The sequence below is a fragment of the Panthera tigris genome, chromosome A1, assembly GCF_018350195.1.
Source record: "Panthera tigris isolate Pti1 chromosome A1, P.tigris_Pti1_mat1.1, whole genome shotgun sequence".
NCBI classification, from domain to species: domain Eukaryota; kingdom Metazoa; phylum Chordata; class Mammalia; order Carnivora; family Felidae; genus Panthera; species Panthera tigris.
The window spans coordinates 104,363,821-104,384,391 of NC_056660.1; the positions used below are offsets into that span (position 1 = coordinate 104,363,821).

The window sequence follows — 20,571 nt, forward strand, 5'->3', positions numbered from 1 at the left end:
TGATCTCATGGTTTGTGGGTTCCAGCCCCGCATCGGGCTCCGTACCTGTTGGGACTCTCTGTCCCTCTCTCTCTGCCCCTACCCCGCTTGCACGTGCTTGCTCTCTCTCAAAATAAATAAACTTAAAAAAAAAAAAAAAGAATTGTGAAATTCAAGTAGCAGTCACTGCTTAAGTGATAGATACAGATGATACATATTCACATCATCTTGAATGAAGGAGTGGCAGTTTGGACTTGACCGAAAAGGAAAGCTCTCAAAAAGTTTGAAGTATAGAAGTGTGATATTCTGATTTGTGAGTTTTTTTCATTCTTTTTGTTTTTGAGAAAGAGAGGAGTGTGTGTGCACGCACGTGCATGCAGGTAAAGGGCAGAGAGAGAGAGAGAGAGAGAGAGAGACAGAATCTTAAGCAGGCTCAATGCCCAGCACCTGACCTCATGACCTTGAGATCATGACTTGAGCCAAAATCAAGAGTCAGACGCTTAACCAGCTGAGCCACCTAGGTGCCCCTGTTACTTGTGTTTTGAAAGAATTGGTGGGAGCATGGAGGACCGATTGGAAGTTGATTGGTAAAAAGGATAAATCAATCAAACTGAAAAGCTGTTCAAAAGTTAGTGTTTCTACACTTTGGTTTTAAACTTGCTCTTAGTAAAACCTACTTCATCTTTACAATAAAAAGTCAAACAAAAGGACCAATACTAGCTACTTGCTTATTGCTATAGAACAAGAAATAATAGTAGATAAATGATAAATGATAGAGGCATATATTTCGCAACCCTTTATTTTGTATTTCAATATCAAAATGAAATTTAAAACTTAATAACCCTTTCAGGAATAGCCAACCAAAAAGCGGCCATTTCTTCATTTCTGATCGAAGTTTTTGCTAACATATAAAAGTGATAATTTAAAAGAAATGGATCATGCTAAGTAGGTACAGTTGGCATCACTGGCTGAAAATGAATTTAAAAGTACTTTGGAAAGCAGATAAAGTGGTCAAATGTTATGTCAAAAAAAGTAAAATCATCCTAGAATATACAATAAACACGTGAGTTAAGAGTTGGCACCTCTTACAACAATTTTGCCACTGGAACATTGACTGATGCCTGAAAAATTGTAAAAAATAAATTAATGGAAAACTTTTCCGATAAGCAGATCGAGCATAATTGGCTGAGAATGAGAGAGAAAAAACTAAAATGCCCATAAAAATGATAAAACCTGCCCTATTTCAAACTAACAAATTCAAAGTCCTCTCCCAGAACTTTTAAAAAACAAAGAAAGAGAAGTATTTTTAGGGTAATTTAAGGTACATAAGTGATGTGCAACTGCTTCTTAGTACATAAAAGTGATTAATTCTTGTAAAACTCCTGACTTGAAATATGTATTTTTCAACAGATATTTATTTGTTCAATTTACCAATTCTGAACCTTGCTAGACTCGAGAGGTCTTGCTAGATCCAAGTTTTTTGTTTTTAATTCTTTGTTCAAATCTACATACTTAACTCCTCTCTATACTTTATTCTTTAAATTCATTCATTCATTCATCATTTATTCATCCATTCATTTGCCCTCCTCTCTGCTAGGTGCTGTTCTAGGGGCCAAGGATGCCAGAGAAAACCAAAAAGCGTCATTGCACTGAAGAAATTGGGGGTTGTATATTTATCTTTCTTCAATTTCCTTGCAGCAGCCATTAGCAAAACTTTGAGGAGGTCTGTGTCTAATTTGCTCCTTCGATGCACAGATTAAGTAGACCTAATTCACTGTGAGCTCCTCCTCCTTGAAATGAAAAGGATCATTCACAAGTTGCCTTGGACATTTCATCAATATTTATGTTAAGCTTTTGTAAGAACTCTAGGACTAATAATTTGTATATTTATATTCTATTAAGACTGGCATTAGCCACAGGAAAAAAATGTAATTGCATCTTGATTATCTTGCTGTGCAGCAATTCATAATACTGTGCAAGAAAAACTGACAGGATCTTAAATTTGGGGCCAATATTAGCCTAAGGAGAAGCTGTTTATGAAATAGCTCTGTGACCTTGGGCATACACCGAATTTCTCTGGACCACGGCATCACCATTTGTAAAATTGAAAGTATTGGACCAGCTTCCTGCTAAAGGCTATGTTCACACAAAAGCCAATGACTCTTAGGCATTCTGGAAGTTTATAAGAAAGACAAATGAAAAATACAACTCTCTTTTTTTAAGTTTGCTTGCCATGCAAGTTGCTTTCCTGGCTGATATTTGTGAAAGGGAAACAAAGCAGAGAAAGAATGAACGACGCGGCAGTGATCAAAGTCTGATGCCAAGCCAGACTAGAATTTACCTCAGTCGCTATACTTTCCTGTCCCATGACTTGCAGATACTGAATTACCCTAAAAATGGCCGAGAAGAACAAGTACAGAGACGCATGGAAATCAGACGAGAGGATTATGGATCATGTGAATAAAGGAAATAATATGGAGAATGGCCCTTCATTTCCTATCAATATGAGATTGTTCTCGAACCATTATACAGGGTCAGACAGGGTCACTTGTTGAATAAAAGATCTGTCTAGATACCACAGGAAGTGGTGTTGCTACTTCAACATGTGGTACTTTATCTCCTCAAACAAAGCCCTATTTTAGGAGTCGTAAAGTTGGGGTTTGGGTTGTGGCTTCTCATATTTGCATATATATGCAATTGGTAAGGAAGTGGAGGTGGGAGGGAAGGCTGCCCAAGGATTTTCTCCTTAATGTGCTGGCCAAACGCAACTCTGAATAATTATGTCCTTCCGCCTACTTACATTTCTTCAGCAGTTTCCTCACATTTTGCCTGAAATCTTCAAAGCTTTGACTATGTGGGCTGAAAACCATAAGGATGGAAGTGTCCAGACTCCTTTGTGGCCGTGCCTGCTGCAAGAGATGTCTGTGGTCACTCTGCATCCTGGTCTGGATTAGTGGTTCCGAAGTGAGTAACCCTGGGAAGAATGGCAGTTGAATCCCGATGTCACTGATTATTTGAAACATCTGTATGCTGTAAATATGGAAATACCTTTCGTACTTTCCAATTCAGGTTCTCAGTTTTGACCAGGAAATAGCTTAGTCACTTGGAGAATCTAGCTTTTAATGAATTTGCATTTCAAGAAGCATTTCTTGTTCTGTTATACAGATGGACTGTTATTTTAGAAAGACCCTAGCTTGTTCACGGGGTGAAGATTTGACTAAAAGTAGGAGCCCTGAGTCTAGGTTCCAGTGTTAGACTACCCACAAACTAGCTCCATGATGTAACTGAGTCACCATGACTTGGGGGCTCCAATTATTTTTTTCACAAAAATGAAAGGATGTGGGGGTGCCTGGGTGGCTTGGTCAGTTAAGCGTCCAACTTCAGCTCAGGTCACGATCTCCAGGTTCATGAGTTTGAGCCTCGCATAGGTCTCAGTGCTGACAGCTCAGAGCCTGGAGCCTGCTTTGGATTCTGTGTCTTCTTCTCTCCCTGCCTCTCCCCCACTCACATTCTGCCTGTCTCTCTCTCTCTCAAAAAAAAAAAAAAAAATGAAAAAAATGAAATGATTTTGACTGGATCCCATAAGGCCTTAAACTCTAACTTTCTGTTCTGTTTTTTAGTATAAAAGCTCTGTGGACCCCAAGATATGTGTAGGGCCCTGGAAACTTTTGGGAGCCAAATGAATGTTACAAGCCTGTTATGAAGTATTAAAAAATAGAGGAGTGCTCTGTGTGTGTGTGTGTGTGTGTGTGTGTGTGTGTGTTTGCGTTAACAGAATCTGGACAGATACAGTTGATATGAAAATTTTCTAAAATCTTGGTTCCACGGAAATTCTTTCCCTCAAAGGGTCTTTGTTCCTCTGGATTTTCTTCTTTAAGAAACAACCTTTGAGGCGCCTATGTGGCTCAGTTGGTTGTGTCCGACTCTTGCTTTTGACTCTGGTCATGATCCCAGGGTCGTGGGGTTGAGCCCCACATCAGACTCTGTGCTGAGCATGGAGTCTGCTTGAGATTCTCTCCCTCTTTCTCTCTCTCTCTCTCTGCCCCTCTCCCCCCACTGGCATGTCTTCTCTCTCTAAAATAAAGTAAAATTAGGGGCGCCTGGGTGGCTCAGTCGGTTAAGCTGCTGACTTCGGCTCAGGTCATGATCTCGCGGTCCGTGAGTTCAAGCCCTGCGTCGGGCTCTGTGCTGACAGCTCAGAGCCTGGAACCTGTTTCAGATTCTGTGTCTCCCTCTCTCTGACCCTCCCCCGTTCATGCTCTGTCTTTCTCTGTCTCAAAAATAAATAAATGTTAAAAAAAAAAATTAAAAAAAAGTAAAGTAAAATTAATTTAATTTAATTTAATTTAATTTAACTTAAAAGGAGTAACCTTTGGGGAAATGAAGGCTTGACTTGGATTGCTCAGCTCTGCCCTAATAGTAAGTATCTCAGAAATTGAGAGTTAACATAATGACCCAGAGTTAGGAGACCAGGTGACATAGAGGTGACCCTTGTCATGTGAGTGATGTGGGCAGAATGAGGGTGGTCATCCTTCCTGTGATAGCAGATAGCAGTGTGCACCAATGAAAAGGACCTTCCTGAGAGAGGGACCATGCAAACACTTAGGCTCCCAATTACTGCCCCTGTCCTACCCCAACCCCCATATGCAAGGAAAGATCTAAGATTTTGATGATTCTCGAGTATCATGCTGCATGTCAGAGAATTTCCCACTGGTATTTTGATTGGTCTGTCCAATCAGCTTCCGCGATCTGTATTGTTGGTTCAAAGAAAAAAAAAATGGCAGTAGGCCTCCCTTTCTTCCTGGGCTGATCAAGTTCTATTTTCTAGTTCATTTTTCTCAAACCCATTCATTCTTTGCCTGAGGTCTTATTAGGTGTTCAGCTATTTTACCTTGGGTCGATCTTGAACCACGATATGAAGTGCCATTCCTGACATGGGTCTAACATTCCTCTTCACTCCCTCACTTTTCCACTCTGTGTTCCGGACAGTCTTGCCCATTTGCCTTTCCCTCTGGAAAGTTTCTTTCTCTGCCTTTGCCCATGGTGGTTCCTCTGGGGACAACCTCCCCTGCTCGATCTACCCAGCACAGTCTTCAACAGTGCTAACTCCTATGCCCACTCACCAGTCGGGAATACTTTCTGAATGTTCAGACTTATTTCATAACCCCTTTGACTCTAATCACATTTTACGTTGCCTTGTCATTACCATACACATGATACCACTCTCGTGTTCAATTGTAAACTCTTTGAGGGCAAAGATAGTCTTCTCTGGTGTTTGCTGATCGAAAGAACAATTGTTTGTTTGAAATTTTGAAAAATTCCTATGTGACAGATGGTTAAAATAATTACATGATTAGGACAGTTGATGAAAATTGAATCCAGTCTCTAGATTAGATAGTAGTATTGCATCAAGGCTAATTTTTTTTTCATTTAGATAATTGTAATTATATATGTAAATGTCCTTGTTCTGGAAATGTACATTGATGTATTTAGAGGTATAGAGGCATGATTACGTACAAATTACTCTCAAATGGTTATATGTGTATGCGTGTGTGTGTGTGTGTGTGTGTGTGTGTGTGTGTGTAAGTAGATAGTTATAAAGTAAATGTGGCAAAATGTTAGCAGCTGGTGAGTCTGGGTGAAGGGCATTCTTTATTTTTGTAGCTTTCAGATAAATTTGAAATTATTTCAAAATAGAGAGTTAAAAAACAATAATTAAACTTCAATTTTTGTATATATATTTTATTCAGATATATTATCAGAGATTAAAAAAAACGACTTCAGAGGTAGGAAAATAAAAGGAACACTTATTTGTAGAGGAAAATGTATATGTTATATTTTATAAGGTACAGAGCACATGATGAACTCTCCAGGTTATCGTGGTGCAGGTCGGTTCTCCTGGATATTCAAATGCGAATGACCAAGGATAAGTGGCAGGATAATATAGGACAATGCTTGGTGTGGAAAAGCAGCAGATACACCTCAAAACCCAGGCATTGTGAGGTCATGCCTCTTGGAACAAAATAACTGGAGCTGTAATTAGAAGATGATGGTCTCCTGCTGGGAGTTAGAATGCGGGGAAAAGATTTCAGAATCATCACAGGTGGTTTCTGCTGTGCGTTACTACTGAAGATGTCAGCAAAATCGTGAGCGTTATTGAGAGCATTTTGGAAGTCCAACGAAATATGTTTGGTATATTAAAATACAGACTTATGGGCTATCGATTGCTGTGTAACAAATTACCTCAAAACTTAGTGGCTTAGAACAGCAAACGTTCATTACTTCCGTTTCCGTGCATCAGGAATTTGGGAGAAGCTTAGCTGGTGGCTCTGGCTCAGGGTCTCATGAGGTTGTGGTCCGTATGTCTGCAGGGGCTACAGTCACTTGAAGGCTTGCCTGGGGCTGGGGGGTCCACTTGCATGGCTGTTGGCGGGCAGCCTCAGTTCTTCCCTTTGCTGCTTGGGTGTCTGAACGACATGGGCAGCTGGCTTCCTGCAGAATGGTGATCCAAAAAGCAAGATGGAGACCGCAAACCGCCGGGTGACCTAGGTTTAGAAGTAATACTTTGTCATTTTTGCAATATCCTTTTGGTTACACAGTCTGTTCACTGAGAGATGGGCTTACACAAGGCAGCGGTCATTGGACGTCATCCTGGAGGCCGGCTACGAAGCTAGGGCATGATTAGGGCTGCCAGAGCATAGTTGTTGAAAAAGGAAACAAAGGTAAATTTTACAAAAGGGATGATAGGGCTTTTTTTTTTTTTTTTTTTTTTTTTTTTTTGTGGATGGGCCAACAAATGAGGACTCCAGATTGAGAAGAATGAGTGGGAATGTTAATGAAGAATGTTAAATCGTGAGAAGTTTAGGAAAAATCAAGATGATTTTATTCACTGAAGCCTGGAATGAGAAGGAGTGTTTGAAGTTTCTTTTTATAATAAAAAAAGAGAGGTATTGTTTCCCCAATAGGAGATAAGTAGACCGAACCAAGAAAATAAAACTGTGATTCATAATGGTTTAAAACCACAACAGCTGTCCTTAATATCGACCCTATTTACTATTATTTCTCTCAGTCCTGCCAATTCTTTCTTTTACTGGTTTTTCCCATACTTCCTACCCCTCCATGGGCAGTTCTGCCCCCTACCTGAATGCACTAACTTCTGCCCACTTTCTTTGCCTCCAGTATCTGTTCCCTTATTGAATTTTGCTCGCCCCTCTGCGTTAATCTCCCAAACACCTCTTTCATTAAATAATGCACTCTGCTCAAAGACTTAAGTACATCCCACTGCAGACAGGGTAAAACCATATGAACTCCGTAGCCTGGTGCTCAAGAGCCTTCGTTATTGAGTGCTACCTACCTGTCTAGCACTGCTTCTCATGATTCCTTGTAAGACCTCCTGCTCTCCACCCTCAAGGCTTGGCTCCCACTTCTCCCTTTGCCTCGTGACCTGTTGCCATGGTTTTCATTTACTCAGGGTTCCCTTTTACCCAGATATGAGCTGTCAACCGATTGCCGATGCTGTAGGTCATAAGCCAGATTGGTTCACGTCTCTGCTGTTTTCATTGTCTGATTTCCAGTGAAGTGTGTAATCTCAGCCAATGAGATTACGTATGTGAAGTGCAAGGCATGAGATAGATGCTCAGTGACTTCTAGTTCACTTTCTTTTGAACGCTTCTGTTCAAGTTTGACCCCTTTCGTGAAACTGTATTGCTCAGATTGATTTTTCCCTCCTTTTAAAACTCTGGCAGTTTATTTCTGTGTTGCCTCATTTGGCAAATAATGATATTTTATTTAGAATTTGACCTGTTGAGGGCAGAGACCATGCCGTGTAAGTCATAGTGGTCCCCTCAGTTGTTTGAACTTAGATCCTTAGTGAGTATTGTTTGTGAGTTTTTTCCATATGGGGTTGGGATTCCTAGAGATGGTGTGGAGTACCTCCCAGAGTTGAGGACATGTGGGTGACCAGGGTCTCCCACGAACTACCTGTTAATGCCACCTAGACAACGCCTATGGGGTTGGCTGGTTAAGTAGATGAGACTGTACCTCTGTGTTCCCACAATAGCCTCTCTGGTCTTAACCATGCCTGCATGGTGCTGTATTGAAATGGTCCATTTGTGGCCATTCTCCCTGTGGCTGGTGAGCTCCCTCAGGGTAGCCCAGTGCCTGGCATCCTCAGTGCTTTGCCCAGTTTTTGTTTGATGTGAAGTATACAGTGAATGCCAGAACTGGTATTAAACACTCACTTCATGCTAAGGTTTAGGGATATTTTTTTTGGTTATGAGACCATCACAAGTTTATAAAATAGGAACTGATGAACTTCTTTGATGTCAATAGCCACGTTCGTTTAACTTGTATTCTTAGAGTCTTCCACAGAATGCTGTGTGACCGCCAACATGAGATGATTTAATTTGACTCAGAAGAATATCTCTGTTGTGCTGTTTGATGTAAGCAATGTGATGTGAGGCTCTGCACACACAAAATGTATATAGTTCTTGTATTGCTTCAGATGAAGAGTTATGCTTGGTTAAAGCAATACACTGCTAGAATAACTAGCTTTGGACTGTGAAAATGGAAATCAAAACAGTGCCTCCTGGATTCTTTTTGTCTGCAAAGTAGTATTTCTGTGGAAATTTTTATCTGGGATTTTTCTCAGGACAACCAGCACAAGTTATGTTAATTTTTTTTTTTTTTTTAAAGTAAGCTCTGTGCCCAAGGTGGGGCTTGAACTCACAACCTGAGGTCAAGAGTTACATGAATCAAGAGATACCCCAGAGCTGGAGCTCTGATACTCGATTCATAGGCGTGAAGCTCCAGGAAGAGCACAGGAGGCTACCTTCTGCCCCACCTGGGTGGCCGTTCTGAAGAAAAGCTAGTATGTTCTCTATAGATAACATTATGGAGTGATTAAAATCGGTGGCTTTTGGTACCCAGAGAGTGGGTGGGGATTGTGGAAATGTGGCTATCCTCCCTCTCCCTCTCTCTTTTTTAAAGTTCATTTATTTACTTTGAGAGAGAGTGTATGAGCAGGGGAAGGGCAGAGAAAGGAGGGGAGAGACAGAGAGAATCCCAAGCAGGCTCTGCACTGCCTGCTTGGAGCCCAGTGAGGGGGGTTGAACCCACAAACTATGAGATCACGACCTGAGCTGAGACCAAGAGTTAGAGACTTAACCTACTCAGCCACCCAGGAATCCCCGGAAATGTGGCTATTCTTAATCGAGAAACTTATTTTCGTGGGCACCTGGGTGGCTCAGTCAGTTTAAGCTTCTGACTTTGGTTTCAGCTCAGGTCATGATCTCACAGTTGGTGAGTTTCAGTCCCGCATCGGGTTCTCGGTTGACAGAGTGGAGCCTGCTTGGGATTCTCTATTTTTCCTTTTCTCTCTGCCCCTCCCTCCTTGTGCTCTCTGTCTCTCTCACTGTCTCTCTCTCTCAAAATAAATAAACAAACATAAATAAATAAATAAATAAATAAATAAATAGAAATGTCTTTTCACTTAGAAAATTGTGAGATGATTTTAGGGAAATGTGCTTAAAAAGAAAAAAAAAACTGGGTGAGGGCATCAAAGTTATTTCTATGTGTGCCCTTAATGATTCTAGGAAGGAAATAGATTTTAGAACCAGAAAGGATTGTCTAGAATCATTTATTCCTCTGTTGTTGCAAAAATAAATTAGTAAATCAACGCCCTGTTATTTATGTCTCTCTAATACACTGAGAAAGAAACTGCTCCCTCTCATCAGAACCCTGATTCATCCATTGTAAGGATTGTGTTCAACCTGATTATTTATTGAGGTTTCTGTGAGAATAAGCAAAGCCTACCTTCCTAGTAGGCAGTAAGAGTTAATTCTGCCTGCTGTGTTTCTTTTTTCTAATAGGGGCACTTTAGCAATGCTAATCAGTTGTACTGATTTTCTGTTTTGATTTTTCCATAATAATTAAGTGAATGATATGGAATGCAATCAAGTTTGGCACTAGGGGGTTCATGCAAATGACTCTCTATCTTTCTTTCTTTCTTTTTTTTTTACATTTTACATTTTGTTAAATGGAATCATAAGGAAAGTTGTTGGAAGAGGAAGACTGAGTGGGTGGGGGTAGCCTAACTCTTTATTTAGAGTTTTGAATATTTTCCAAATGTCTATTTTAATGAAGCAAATCACCTTGTTACCTTTCTTTTTCAATTGAAATAATGCTATTTTTTTTTAAAGATTGCATTTTGTTTTCAAAGTGGAAGATTAGAGTGTAAGGCAAGATGGCATAGCTTAAAACAGAGACATGAGGAGGAAAAATGTATTGAACTTTCTTCCTTCAGGGTAGATATAAAGGAATAAAAGGTACCCACATTTGCTCATCAAAACCTATAGAAGAAAACATGAAATAGGGAAAGGGTGTATGTAATGCCGTATCCACTGACTTGGATGGCCTCTCAGTACTATTTTATTTTATTTTATTTTATTTTATTTAAGTGTGTATTTATTTTTGAAAGAGAGGGAGCAGGGGAGGGCAGAGCGAGAGGAAGGAGAGAATCTCAAGGAGGCTCCACTCTGTCAGCGCAGAGCCCGAAGTGGGGCTTGAACTCAGGAACCATGAGATCCTGACCTGGGCAGGAGCCAAGAGCCACCCAGGCACCTCTGCTTTTCAGTACCTTTATTCAACAAGACAGAACAAAACGAAGGAACATCTGTTTCTGAATATAGTGAAATGATGTATTTCTGTAGTTTTTTACAGCTCATTGGCATATTTGTGCAATGTCCTCTCCCCTCACCATATGAAACATTTGAATCATTTTCTTAAATGGTTTTAACCTGTATATGTGTTTGCATGTTCCCTGAATCTTGATCTAGCAATTATTTTTGCTTTTGATGTTTTATACTTTAACGTAGATTATTCTAGAATTCACTTAATTTTCTAGAATGCAGAAAATCCTTTGGGAATGAGACAAGCTGACGTACATGTACATTTTTAAAATGTACTTATATTTTCCCTTCTATGAACACCTCCAGTAGCTTTGCAACACAGTTTTCTCTATGCCAAATCTCAAAAGCAAAGGGGAGGTGACCAAATTTTGCTTTTTTTTTTCTTTTTCTCTGCCATTCCTATAGAGAGGTTAAAGCCTTTGCAGAGCCACGCATCAAGTGCAGAGCAGGAAGGGCTACCGAAAGATTAGCATTAACATTTTTACATCAAAAGAAAACACACAGCCTTTTTTCTTTTTCTTGGCAGTTTGATTCACTGCTTGCAGCAATTTCTAACTTTACAGACTAAACATTTCTAATTGGGAAATGGATGGTTTGAGTCAAAGATGTGGGTGACTCACGATAAAATAAGCTTTCCAATTTGGGGTAATTGTTGGTAAGTAGATGGCCCATTACTGCTGACTAGTACGCATTTTTATCTTTGAGGAAAGAATGAAAGTTAATATACATATTTCACACTTCATTGAAACAAAACGCTTATCCTAACATAGATAAAGCAATGAGACAGACACTTGCCATGCTTATCTGTTACAACTAAATATATTAAAGGTTTTGTTTTTTTGAGGAGTGAGGGAAACATTGGCAGTCTATCGAGCGTCTTCAATTGTGAGATAGGATAATAAAAACACCACTGCTTAGGTAAATGGCTGTGGGGGGTTGGATGGAAACACACATCAAAGGTTCGACCCAGCGTCTGGCCCACAGCCATCAGTCAGGAAATGTGAGCTGTTACTGCCTTTCGTTATCACTTATATTCATTCCTGTTCAGCAGAGTGGCTTCTTTAGATGCGTCATGTTAAGCTTCAGATCCTACAACTTTGAGACAAACACCAATAATCTGAATTAATTTATAAGCCCTATTTTGGCTACCCACTTATGCTCTTTATGTTAGAATACATTTTGTGATGACTGAAACTCCCCCTTTTGAAGATTTCATGACCTCTCAGAGTGGCTTATAGTATCTTTTAATTTTCCTACAAATTCGTAATCTTTTTTCCTTATTCTAAATCAATGTTTTCTTTAGTGTTAGCTTTTGTCCACTTAGACATAGATGACTTATCACGAGAGACTTACTATCCTTATAATCAGTCTTGATTTTGAAAGACTGAGCACTTCCTCACTTGATCGGTTCTCTTGAATTTGAAGGATAAACTATTTCCTACGGTGAGGTTTTTGCTGGTATTATTGTTGATGTTTTTTGAAGATAATCTTACTCTTTTTTGGAACTGGAGAGTGTTATGGTAAGTGAAATAAGTCATACAGAGAAAGACAGATACCCTATGCTTTCACTCTTATGTGGATCCTGAGAAACTTAACAGAAAGTCCATGGGGGAGGGGAAGAAAAAAAAAAGAGGTTAGAGATGGAGAGAGCCAAAGCATAAGAGACTCTTAAAAACTGAGAACAAACTAAGGGTTGATGGGGGGTGGGAGGGAGAGGAGGGTGGGTGATGGTTATTGAGGGGGGCACTTGTTGGGATGAGCACTGGGTGTTGTATGGAAACCAATTTGACAATAAATTTCATATTAAAAAAATAAATAAAAGTAATCTCTACACCCAATGTGGGGCTTGAACTCACAATCCTGAGATCAAGAGTCACATGTTCTACCAACTGAGCCAGCCAGGTGCCCTGATAAACTTACCTTTTTAAACTGCAAGGTTGTTCCACACTTGTGTGGAAAGTTAGTATAGCTTCTCAAAATGCCAGCTTTCACCCCGAAAGTAACTGTTTTAGTCACATAATCTGGCCTATTGTTACTAGTTTCTCTAGTTTACCAACAGGCCAGTTGATATTTATTCTCTTTTTAATTAGTAATAGGTTCAGCTATTTATAGTTCCCTGTCCCATTTTTCTAATGTTTATTTATTATTTGAGAGAGAGAGAGAGAGAGAGAGAGAGGTAGAGGCAGAGAGAGAGGGAGAGAGAATCTCAAGCAGGCTCTGCACTGTCAGTGCAGAGCCTGATGTGGGACTCGATCTCAGGAACTGTGAGACCATGACCTGAGCCAAAATCTTGTCGGACACCTAACCGACTGAACCATCCATGTTTGTTTTTATAATAATTATATAAAATCATTTTATTTTATTTATTTTTTTAAAATCATTTTATATACATGTGACAATTAGACATTTCCTTCTTACTAAGTGATAAGTTCCTAGAGGTTAGGAGTTGGGCATGGGTTCCAGGTGCAGGCCATGCTTGCTGTTACAACATCCGAGCTGATGAGTGCCTGGCACATAGTAGGTGTTCAATAGATGCTTGCAGATGACTTCATTTGAGTATCTCATGGGAACCTCATACTTGACATATCTGAAACTGAACTTCAGCTTCTTCCTTCCAAAAGGGGAGGGTGTCTGTGCCTCCCATCTTAGTGAAGAGCATGCCCTCGACCCATGGGGCTATCCCAGGGAGTGCTCGTCTCTTTCATTCCCACCTTCCGTCACCAAGTTCAATGGATTCCAAGTCCTAAAAGCCTCTCAGTTTCACTCAGTTCCCTGCAAGGTCTGTGTTTTCCCCAGTGAAGTTCATGTACTTTGCAATGGTGTATAAAACCCATTGTGATATGCCTCTGTCTTTTTCTTGCCTGAATGAATTTGAGCTTCCTAAAATGTGCCTGACCATCCCTTACTTCTGGTTTTCTCTGTGTGGACCATTCTCCTTCCTTTTGGTATCTCCTTTGCCCAGCCTGTTTTGCAGATATGTTATTATTTGCTTCTCTGTTGTGTTCTTTCTTCCTCTCAATAATACCAGGATGGTTTTCTCCAACACCCACCTCTAAACAGCTTTATACCTATTTCTGTACACCTATGGAGAACCGTCCATAAGATAGCTGGTTTTGTTTCTGTTGAGCAAATGGGAAAAGTGAAGCACTATGTATAACAATTGTACATCATGATGATTAAATTATAAATGTCTCACTGGCCAGGGACTGAAACCACATCTGTATTTTATGTCCAGTTTTTGCATGGTGCCTAGAATAGAGCAGGCGTTCAGTGCACATTGAGTGAATTATTGAATGAATCTCACTTTGAGCTGAGGTGTCTCTCTCTTGAGTCAATGGAGCTTCTGTTTCATCATTTATCCTCTGGGACAAATGAGGCCAGATTCCTCTGTGAGCCCTCTTCTTCCAGAAGGGAAATGTGCCTGGTGAGAGAATCTGGAAGCCTGTGTTGCTCTGTGTTGTTCGGGTAGATTCCTTTAATGTTGGCTGGCATGGATGAGAAGGGCTTTTGTTGTGGTGGCAATTAATGATGATTTGCACATTTTTGTAATTTACAAAGTGGTGTCGCCCCTGCACAGCACAAGGAATACCTCTCTCTTGGACCATGAAATCTGGTGACCTGTCTATTTAAACACATGGCTTGTTATGCCTCGTTCGGCCCCAGTGACAACTGGTACCGAATGGTTGCTGTACTGAAAAGAATTATGTTTGGGTCACTTTAATGCATCTCTAATTTGGAGTGTTTTTTTTTTTCTTATAGGTTGTTCTTCAGTAAAAAAAAAAAAATGGTTATTTCTTCGAACTCATGCCTGAGCTTCATTGGTTTATTGTTATGTCTCTGGAGCAGGACAGCATCCTCGCTGAATCTTGAAGACCCTAATGTATGCAGTCACTGGGAAAGGTAATAGTTTTGAAAGTACTCTGCGAAATGATTTCGGATAAGTTATTTTTTAATGTACTATCATTAGCAGTCTGATCTATGAAATTAGAATTTGAGAAGAGACGATGAAATGACTTATTTATGTAAAAAGCAGTGGTTATATTAATAAATTAGACGGTGTTATTCACCTTGGTCTTCTGGAATATAAAGTGAAAGAAAACTTGATCTGTTGATTCCAACACAGGAGCAATTGTATGATGCAGGGAAAATATTACTAGCTCCCTCAAAATGATCTCCCAGGCATCTTCTCCTTGCTCTCGGTCTATTTGCAGTAAGCTCAGGGAGCTAGACTTATGCATGAGGAACTGATGCATGAGCAGTGAAAGACAGCATGAGATACTGTCCTGAAGTGTTGGAATGTATGGTGTAAGAAAACTGGGCTTTATGTGGCCTGAAAAGGGAGACAAGGTTTCTGGAGGAACGGGGCAAAGGCTGAGATGTTCTCAAAGACTTGAATAAGACAAGTGGATGGCGGTGATGATGTGCGGTTCTGGGAATGGAAGGGAGCTTGAAACCAGGGCTACCCAGACCGCTGAGGGCCTTGAGCAAAAGACTAGTGTTAGTACAGGACCGCAGGAGGGCGTGGTTGAATAGATTACAGCAAAGCAGACGATGTAGTGTGCAGATCAGGGCACTTTGCAGTGGGAAATACAGAGGGCGTATGACACAACAGGTCATTGTCAGAGATCCCCTAGTCCTTTTGGGAACACACAGATAGCACAGACCATCCAGTGCCGTTACAGTACAGTCAAAAGTCGTCTACGCCCCTCTCCTGTGCTAGTTGCATTCCTAAGAAAACATCTTTATCCAAAAGTAACATTGTACATGGCAGTTTTTCAAAGAGAAGGTGGCATCCTTCTAGTATGCCCCAGTACTCAAGAGTAATAGGTATGTTTGATAGCTGTATATGCCATTGCATCCACCTCTCCATCGTTTGTCCCCATTACCCCCAGCGCCATGAGTAGCACACCACAGGGTACACATTCCAGTCACCAGGTAAAAGCCAATACCACACTGTATGTCAACTAACTTGAATTTAAATAAATAAATGAAAAATAAATAAATAAATAAATGGAAAACAAACAAACAAACGAGCACAGGTCAGAGGCTTCCCAACACAGCAGCTGGGGTATTGGAGGGGCGCACTGGTTCCTACACACATAGTTCCATTATGAAACTTTAAGCTGTAGAGGAAATACGTGTATGTAATAAAGTTCTATGTGTTTGCAGTATTAACTATATTACATAGAATTGAAGGGGAAGGACCTCCTATTAATTATCCTCATAATCGTTACAGCACCTCCCATAAGTGTTTCACTTACGAAGTGCATAATAAACACCCATAAATGCATAAAAATGAGTCCGTGAATATAAGAAGGGGTACATTTCACATTTAAAAAAGGGAGGGCCATTGACGGTTGAATTTATGGGAGGATGCAAGCTTTGGAACAGAAGGAAAAAATCAAATTCGTAAGATGCTCTGAAATAAGAATCAGTCAGAATCTTGGTCATACATTGATTGTAGGATGTGAAGGAGGCAGGAAAGGGGGGGATTTACAGCCTGCCCGGTGAAAGAGTGGAGGTGTCATTGCACATATGAAAAAAATTAAAGGAAGAGAGTTGATTTGAGAGGGAAGGGGTTAGTGTGGTTCTGCCATGTTGTGTTCTTAAGATCGGTGTGAGAGGTGTGCCTGGCTGTGTTTGGGAGTACAGGATTGGGAGTCCCCAGCATGATGAGATTGAACAGGTGGGCTCTCTGAGGGAAAGGCTATAAAGAAAAAGCAACCAAGACTTGAGTTAATCCAGCACCCTCTCCTACACGCACATTTTGCCCCGATTCCTTGTTCAACGGTTTGACGAAACTTGGCAACACATAATTGCATGTTCTGTTTGCCATTGATAATTCCCGGCGTCTAAAACACTGCCTTGCTTGGGGCACGTGCTCAGGAAATAACTGTTGCTTGAGTACCTTCTGACAAGGAATGAAAGGACTTCATATGGAAATCAGTGGGGCAATGGGGAGAGAGGAGAGACAGACAACAAGGGGCACATTGGTCTCTAAACCTAATGCAATCCCACTGTTGAAGAAGTGATTAGAGTAACCTCTAAAATACTAACTAATGAGGACGGCAAATGAGGGTGAAAGAGTAGGGAAATGATGGAGGGTTTTTTTTTCCCCCCCGACTGTATTTTTTTTTCCATGACCTGCTAGAAAAAAGGATGGACAACTGTAATCTTCTTATTGATACATTTCCCGTTTTAAGGCTGGATGATGATTCTTTGAAGAAAGGTAGAAGAAAGTGGGATTGTTTGACAAGAATGAAGGAAGGAATGTAAATTAAAATGGTCAAATGAAAGTGCGGGTGACGCCTTGTCCTGTATTTTCAAAAACACTCGGGTAGGGGCGCCTGGGTGGCTCAGTCGGTTAAGTGTCTGGCTCTATCTTGACGGCGTGGAGCCTGCTTGGGTTTTTCTCTGTTTCTCTGTCTCTCTCTCAAAAATACATAAGTAAACATTAAAAAAGGTGAAATAGGGCTTGAATTGAAATGGGGAGAGGAAGATGAGTTTCAAGGACAAAATTCTTGGTAGTAGGTCTGAGCGGGGCTCGCTGTAGCTGTGCCTTATCTAAACCCCACCTGTCCCAAGTGGGTTCGGCTAGAGCCTTGCTTTCCACAGTGTGCTTAATGAGCATTGCCTGTCAGAAATGCAGACCGTCAGGCCCTGCCCCAGGCCTGCTGAATCGTTTATTTTCAGACAAAAGCAGGCCTCCTTTTAATGCAGCGGTTCTCAGAAGGTGTACATGAAATGAAATTAAAGAAAGTTAAATCATTTAGAATATACAGGGGGTGCTTGTTGTTAAAGGCAGCCTGCGCAGCCTCCTGGGGGAGACTGATGATTCCGTGAACTTTCTGTTTCTGCTCCGCATCCCTTTCCCTGTTCTGGGAGTTGAAGTGTTTGCATCTATTAGGGTTTCCTCTCAGGAAGACACAAGTGAAGAGGAGCCCTTCTTTGTCTGTCGCCTTGGGGGTGGAGCACAGAAGTGGTACTGATTGCAGCTAGTCCTGAAGCGAGCAAAGAAATGATCATTCTTACCATGTCTGATGAAAGTAACAAGATCATTTTGGCAGATAAAATGTCACTAACCACTTTGGAATGCATCCAAGTGATGATGGCTTCCCCCCCCCCCCCCCCCCGCCCCCCGTTCTTTGACCTTACATTAAATCTTTCTGGGGTTTCTCCCCGGATGATATTTAATAGGTTAAAATCACGGTGTTGATATGTTTTCAGTGTATTTGAGAAGATTAAGCAAACAAGCAGGAGATGAAGAGTGTATGCATCGCTGTGGGGAAAGTAGTGTAGAATTGAGGTCAGATTCCATTGATACCGCAGTTTGGCGCTTATTGTCTACTTTAGAAGCTTTAGATGTTCTAATGACATCCGAGAGGTAGCCTGGGACAGGGTGGTGTCTCGGGGCCGTGGTGTTAGTGCTGGCTGTAGAGTGATTGCTAGCACAGGGAGCTCAGTGCTGATCATTTGTGATAAAAACACATTTGGGGTCACCTGGGTGGCTCAGTCGGTTAAGCGTACGACTTCGGCCAGGTCATGATCTTACTGTTCCTGGGTTCAAGCCCCGTGTCGGACTCTGTGCTGACAGCTCAGAGCCTGGAGCCTGCTTCGGATTCTGTGTCTCCCGCTCTCTCTCTCTGCCCCTACCCCACTGTGTCTGTCTGTCTCAAAAAAATGAATAAACGTCGAAAGAAAAACACACGATTGAAGTAGACAGTCAAGAAAGTTCCTTCCCACACTGACTTTAAGAGCAGCCGCTGGTATATGTGCTGCTGAAGTGAGTACATAAGAGCAGCTGCTGAGGCGCCTGGGTGGCTCAGTCGCTGGAGCATCTAACTCCTGAATTCGGCTCAGGTCACGATCCCAGGGCCGTGGGATAAATCCCCTCACTGGGCTCCACGCTGAGTATGGCACCTGCTTGGGTTTCTCTCTCTCCTTCCCTCTGCCCTTCTTCCCCACTTGCAGGTGCTCTCTCTCTCCCTCTCTCTCAAGAATTAAAAAAAAAAAAAAAAAAAGAGCAGTCGCTGATGAACATGGAGGTGTGGACTGTTAGCAGAGGCGCTGATGAAGTTCAAAGAGCAGCCCAGAAGCTGTGATAAAGACCCAGAGGAGGCTAGCCTGTTCAGAGACCTTTCTCCTCAGGATACGAGCACACAGCTTCCACAAAGTGTCCCCTTGAAAAGTGACAAGTTAGTTGTTCAACTAGTTAGGTGGGTATTGAGCAAATTTACGGAGTATTTGGCAGTCACAATTTGAAAATTATTTACTAGTCCATGCTTATAATATACTCGAGTTTAACAGTAATTTTCAAAATTATGTGCATTGTATGGTTGTAATAATATAAAAACTAAAAAGCTAACTAAGACTAAAAACGAAAACCCCTGGAGACTGTAAAAAAAATCTGCTATATGCTATTGGTGGTTACGTATGAGTTAGAGAATTCTCTCCTTAAAATGTTGTTTTCCAAAATTTGTAGTGTGATTGTAATGCCATTAAAAATGGGTAAGAAAAGAAAGAAAGATTGTCTAGAAAAGAGGAAGAATGTATAAAATGCAACAGAAAGGAAATTTGGTGTGAAAAGGCTTAGAGCCTTTCTCCCACAGACTTAACTAGAAGCCTGTTTCTGATCATCGTGCCAAGTAATTTGTTTTCAGTCAGTTCTGAACAGAGTTTGAGCTTCCAGATAATTAAAAAAAATTTTTTTAACATTTATTTATTTTTGAGAGACAGAGAGGTACAGGGCATGAGCGGGGGAGGGGCAGAGAGAAGGAGACAGAATCTGAAGCAGGCTGCAGGCTCTGAGCAAGTTGTCAGCACAGAGCCTGACGCGGGGCTCGAACCCACAAACTGTGAGATCGTGACCTGAGCCGAAGTCAGATGCTCAACCGACTGAGCCACCCAGGCTCCCCTAGCTTCCCAATAATTTTAAGAAGAGGAGTTGAGGTGGAAGAGAAAGGCTCAAAGCATCGTCAATTTTGTCTTTGGTTATTCCCCAAACTGTACATATTTCTCTGTTAAAGCCATATTGTGTTGTTTTTAGCCTTGTGAGCTGGCCTCTGTTGAGAGCTCTTAGGGGGTGGGAGCTGCAGAGAAGATGTTCAATACCTTTTCGTTGAATTGGAATCCTAAATGGTTCGATGACCCTTTCATGGAGAAGAGCTTTTGTATCTTCTAAAACCACGGAAGCATCCTGCAAGTGTGTGCTGTTGGTGACGGGCAAGAGGCCAGTAAGCAAATTCCTGTTCTTCGGTATTTCCTCTCATTTGAAACAACCTTACAGGCTGCTAGAAATTAGTGAACATACTTCTCATGATCGCCTATGGAATCCGTTCTGCCATCCACATCAAATGGGCTGCGTTTGCCCGGGACCCATTTGTCTATGATCACTTCTGCTCTTGAAGGCATACAGACGTTTAATGTCATAACATAACCTTTGAAATTTTATGGGAATAAAGCATTAGGTGTAGTTCCAACAAACCAATGTAGTTCACTTGTATCAGTGCTGTAGGGCCTGGTAGAATATTGTTGTCACCCAACTGGCATTGATTTAGAGTGGCTTCTTTTTAACTCCTCTAGTGGAGGAAAGCAGCTGTGTTTTGTTCACAGGTAATACAAGACCTCACCTGTATGGTAGTTTCATATACAGAGGATGTTCATCTGCTTTGCTGTCCCCTGAAAATGGAGTGGACAAATAATGCTACAGACCTCAAGGTTCAGTTATTTACAAGCAGCTGGAGAGGCAGGAAAAAAGTTGGCGAGGTCTTCTAATTTGCATTAACGTGAACCTCAGAACAGTGCTGAAGTCAGAAGACATTAATAGCTTACTGTGATATTTCGTTCCAAGAAACTTTATATATTTTTAAAAACACTTATTTATTTATTTTGAGAGAGAGCATGA

At 41.1% G+C, this 20,571-nt stretch overlaps 1 protein-coding gene across 1 annotated transcript in view; it reads left to right on the forward strand.

Annotated features, from left to right (window-relative positions):
• MEGF10 (multiple EGF like domains 10) overlaps nucleotides 1-20,571 on the forward strand; it is a 182,796-nt gene that overhangs the window by 30,332 nt on the left and 131,893 nt on the right. Inside the window, exon 2 of the mRNA XM_007087800.2 lies at nucleotides 14,427-14,567. Within this exon, the coding sequence (XP_007087862.1) occupies nucleotides 14,452-14,567 (116 nt within the window). The 5' untranslated portion in view covers nucleotides 14,427-14,451. The remainder of the gene's footprint in view (nucleotides 1-14,426; nucleotides 14,568-20,571) is intronic.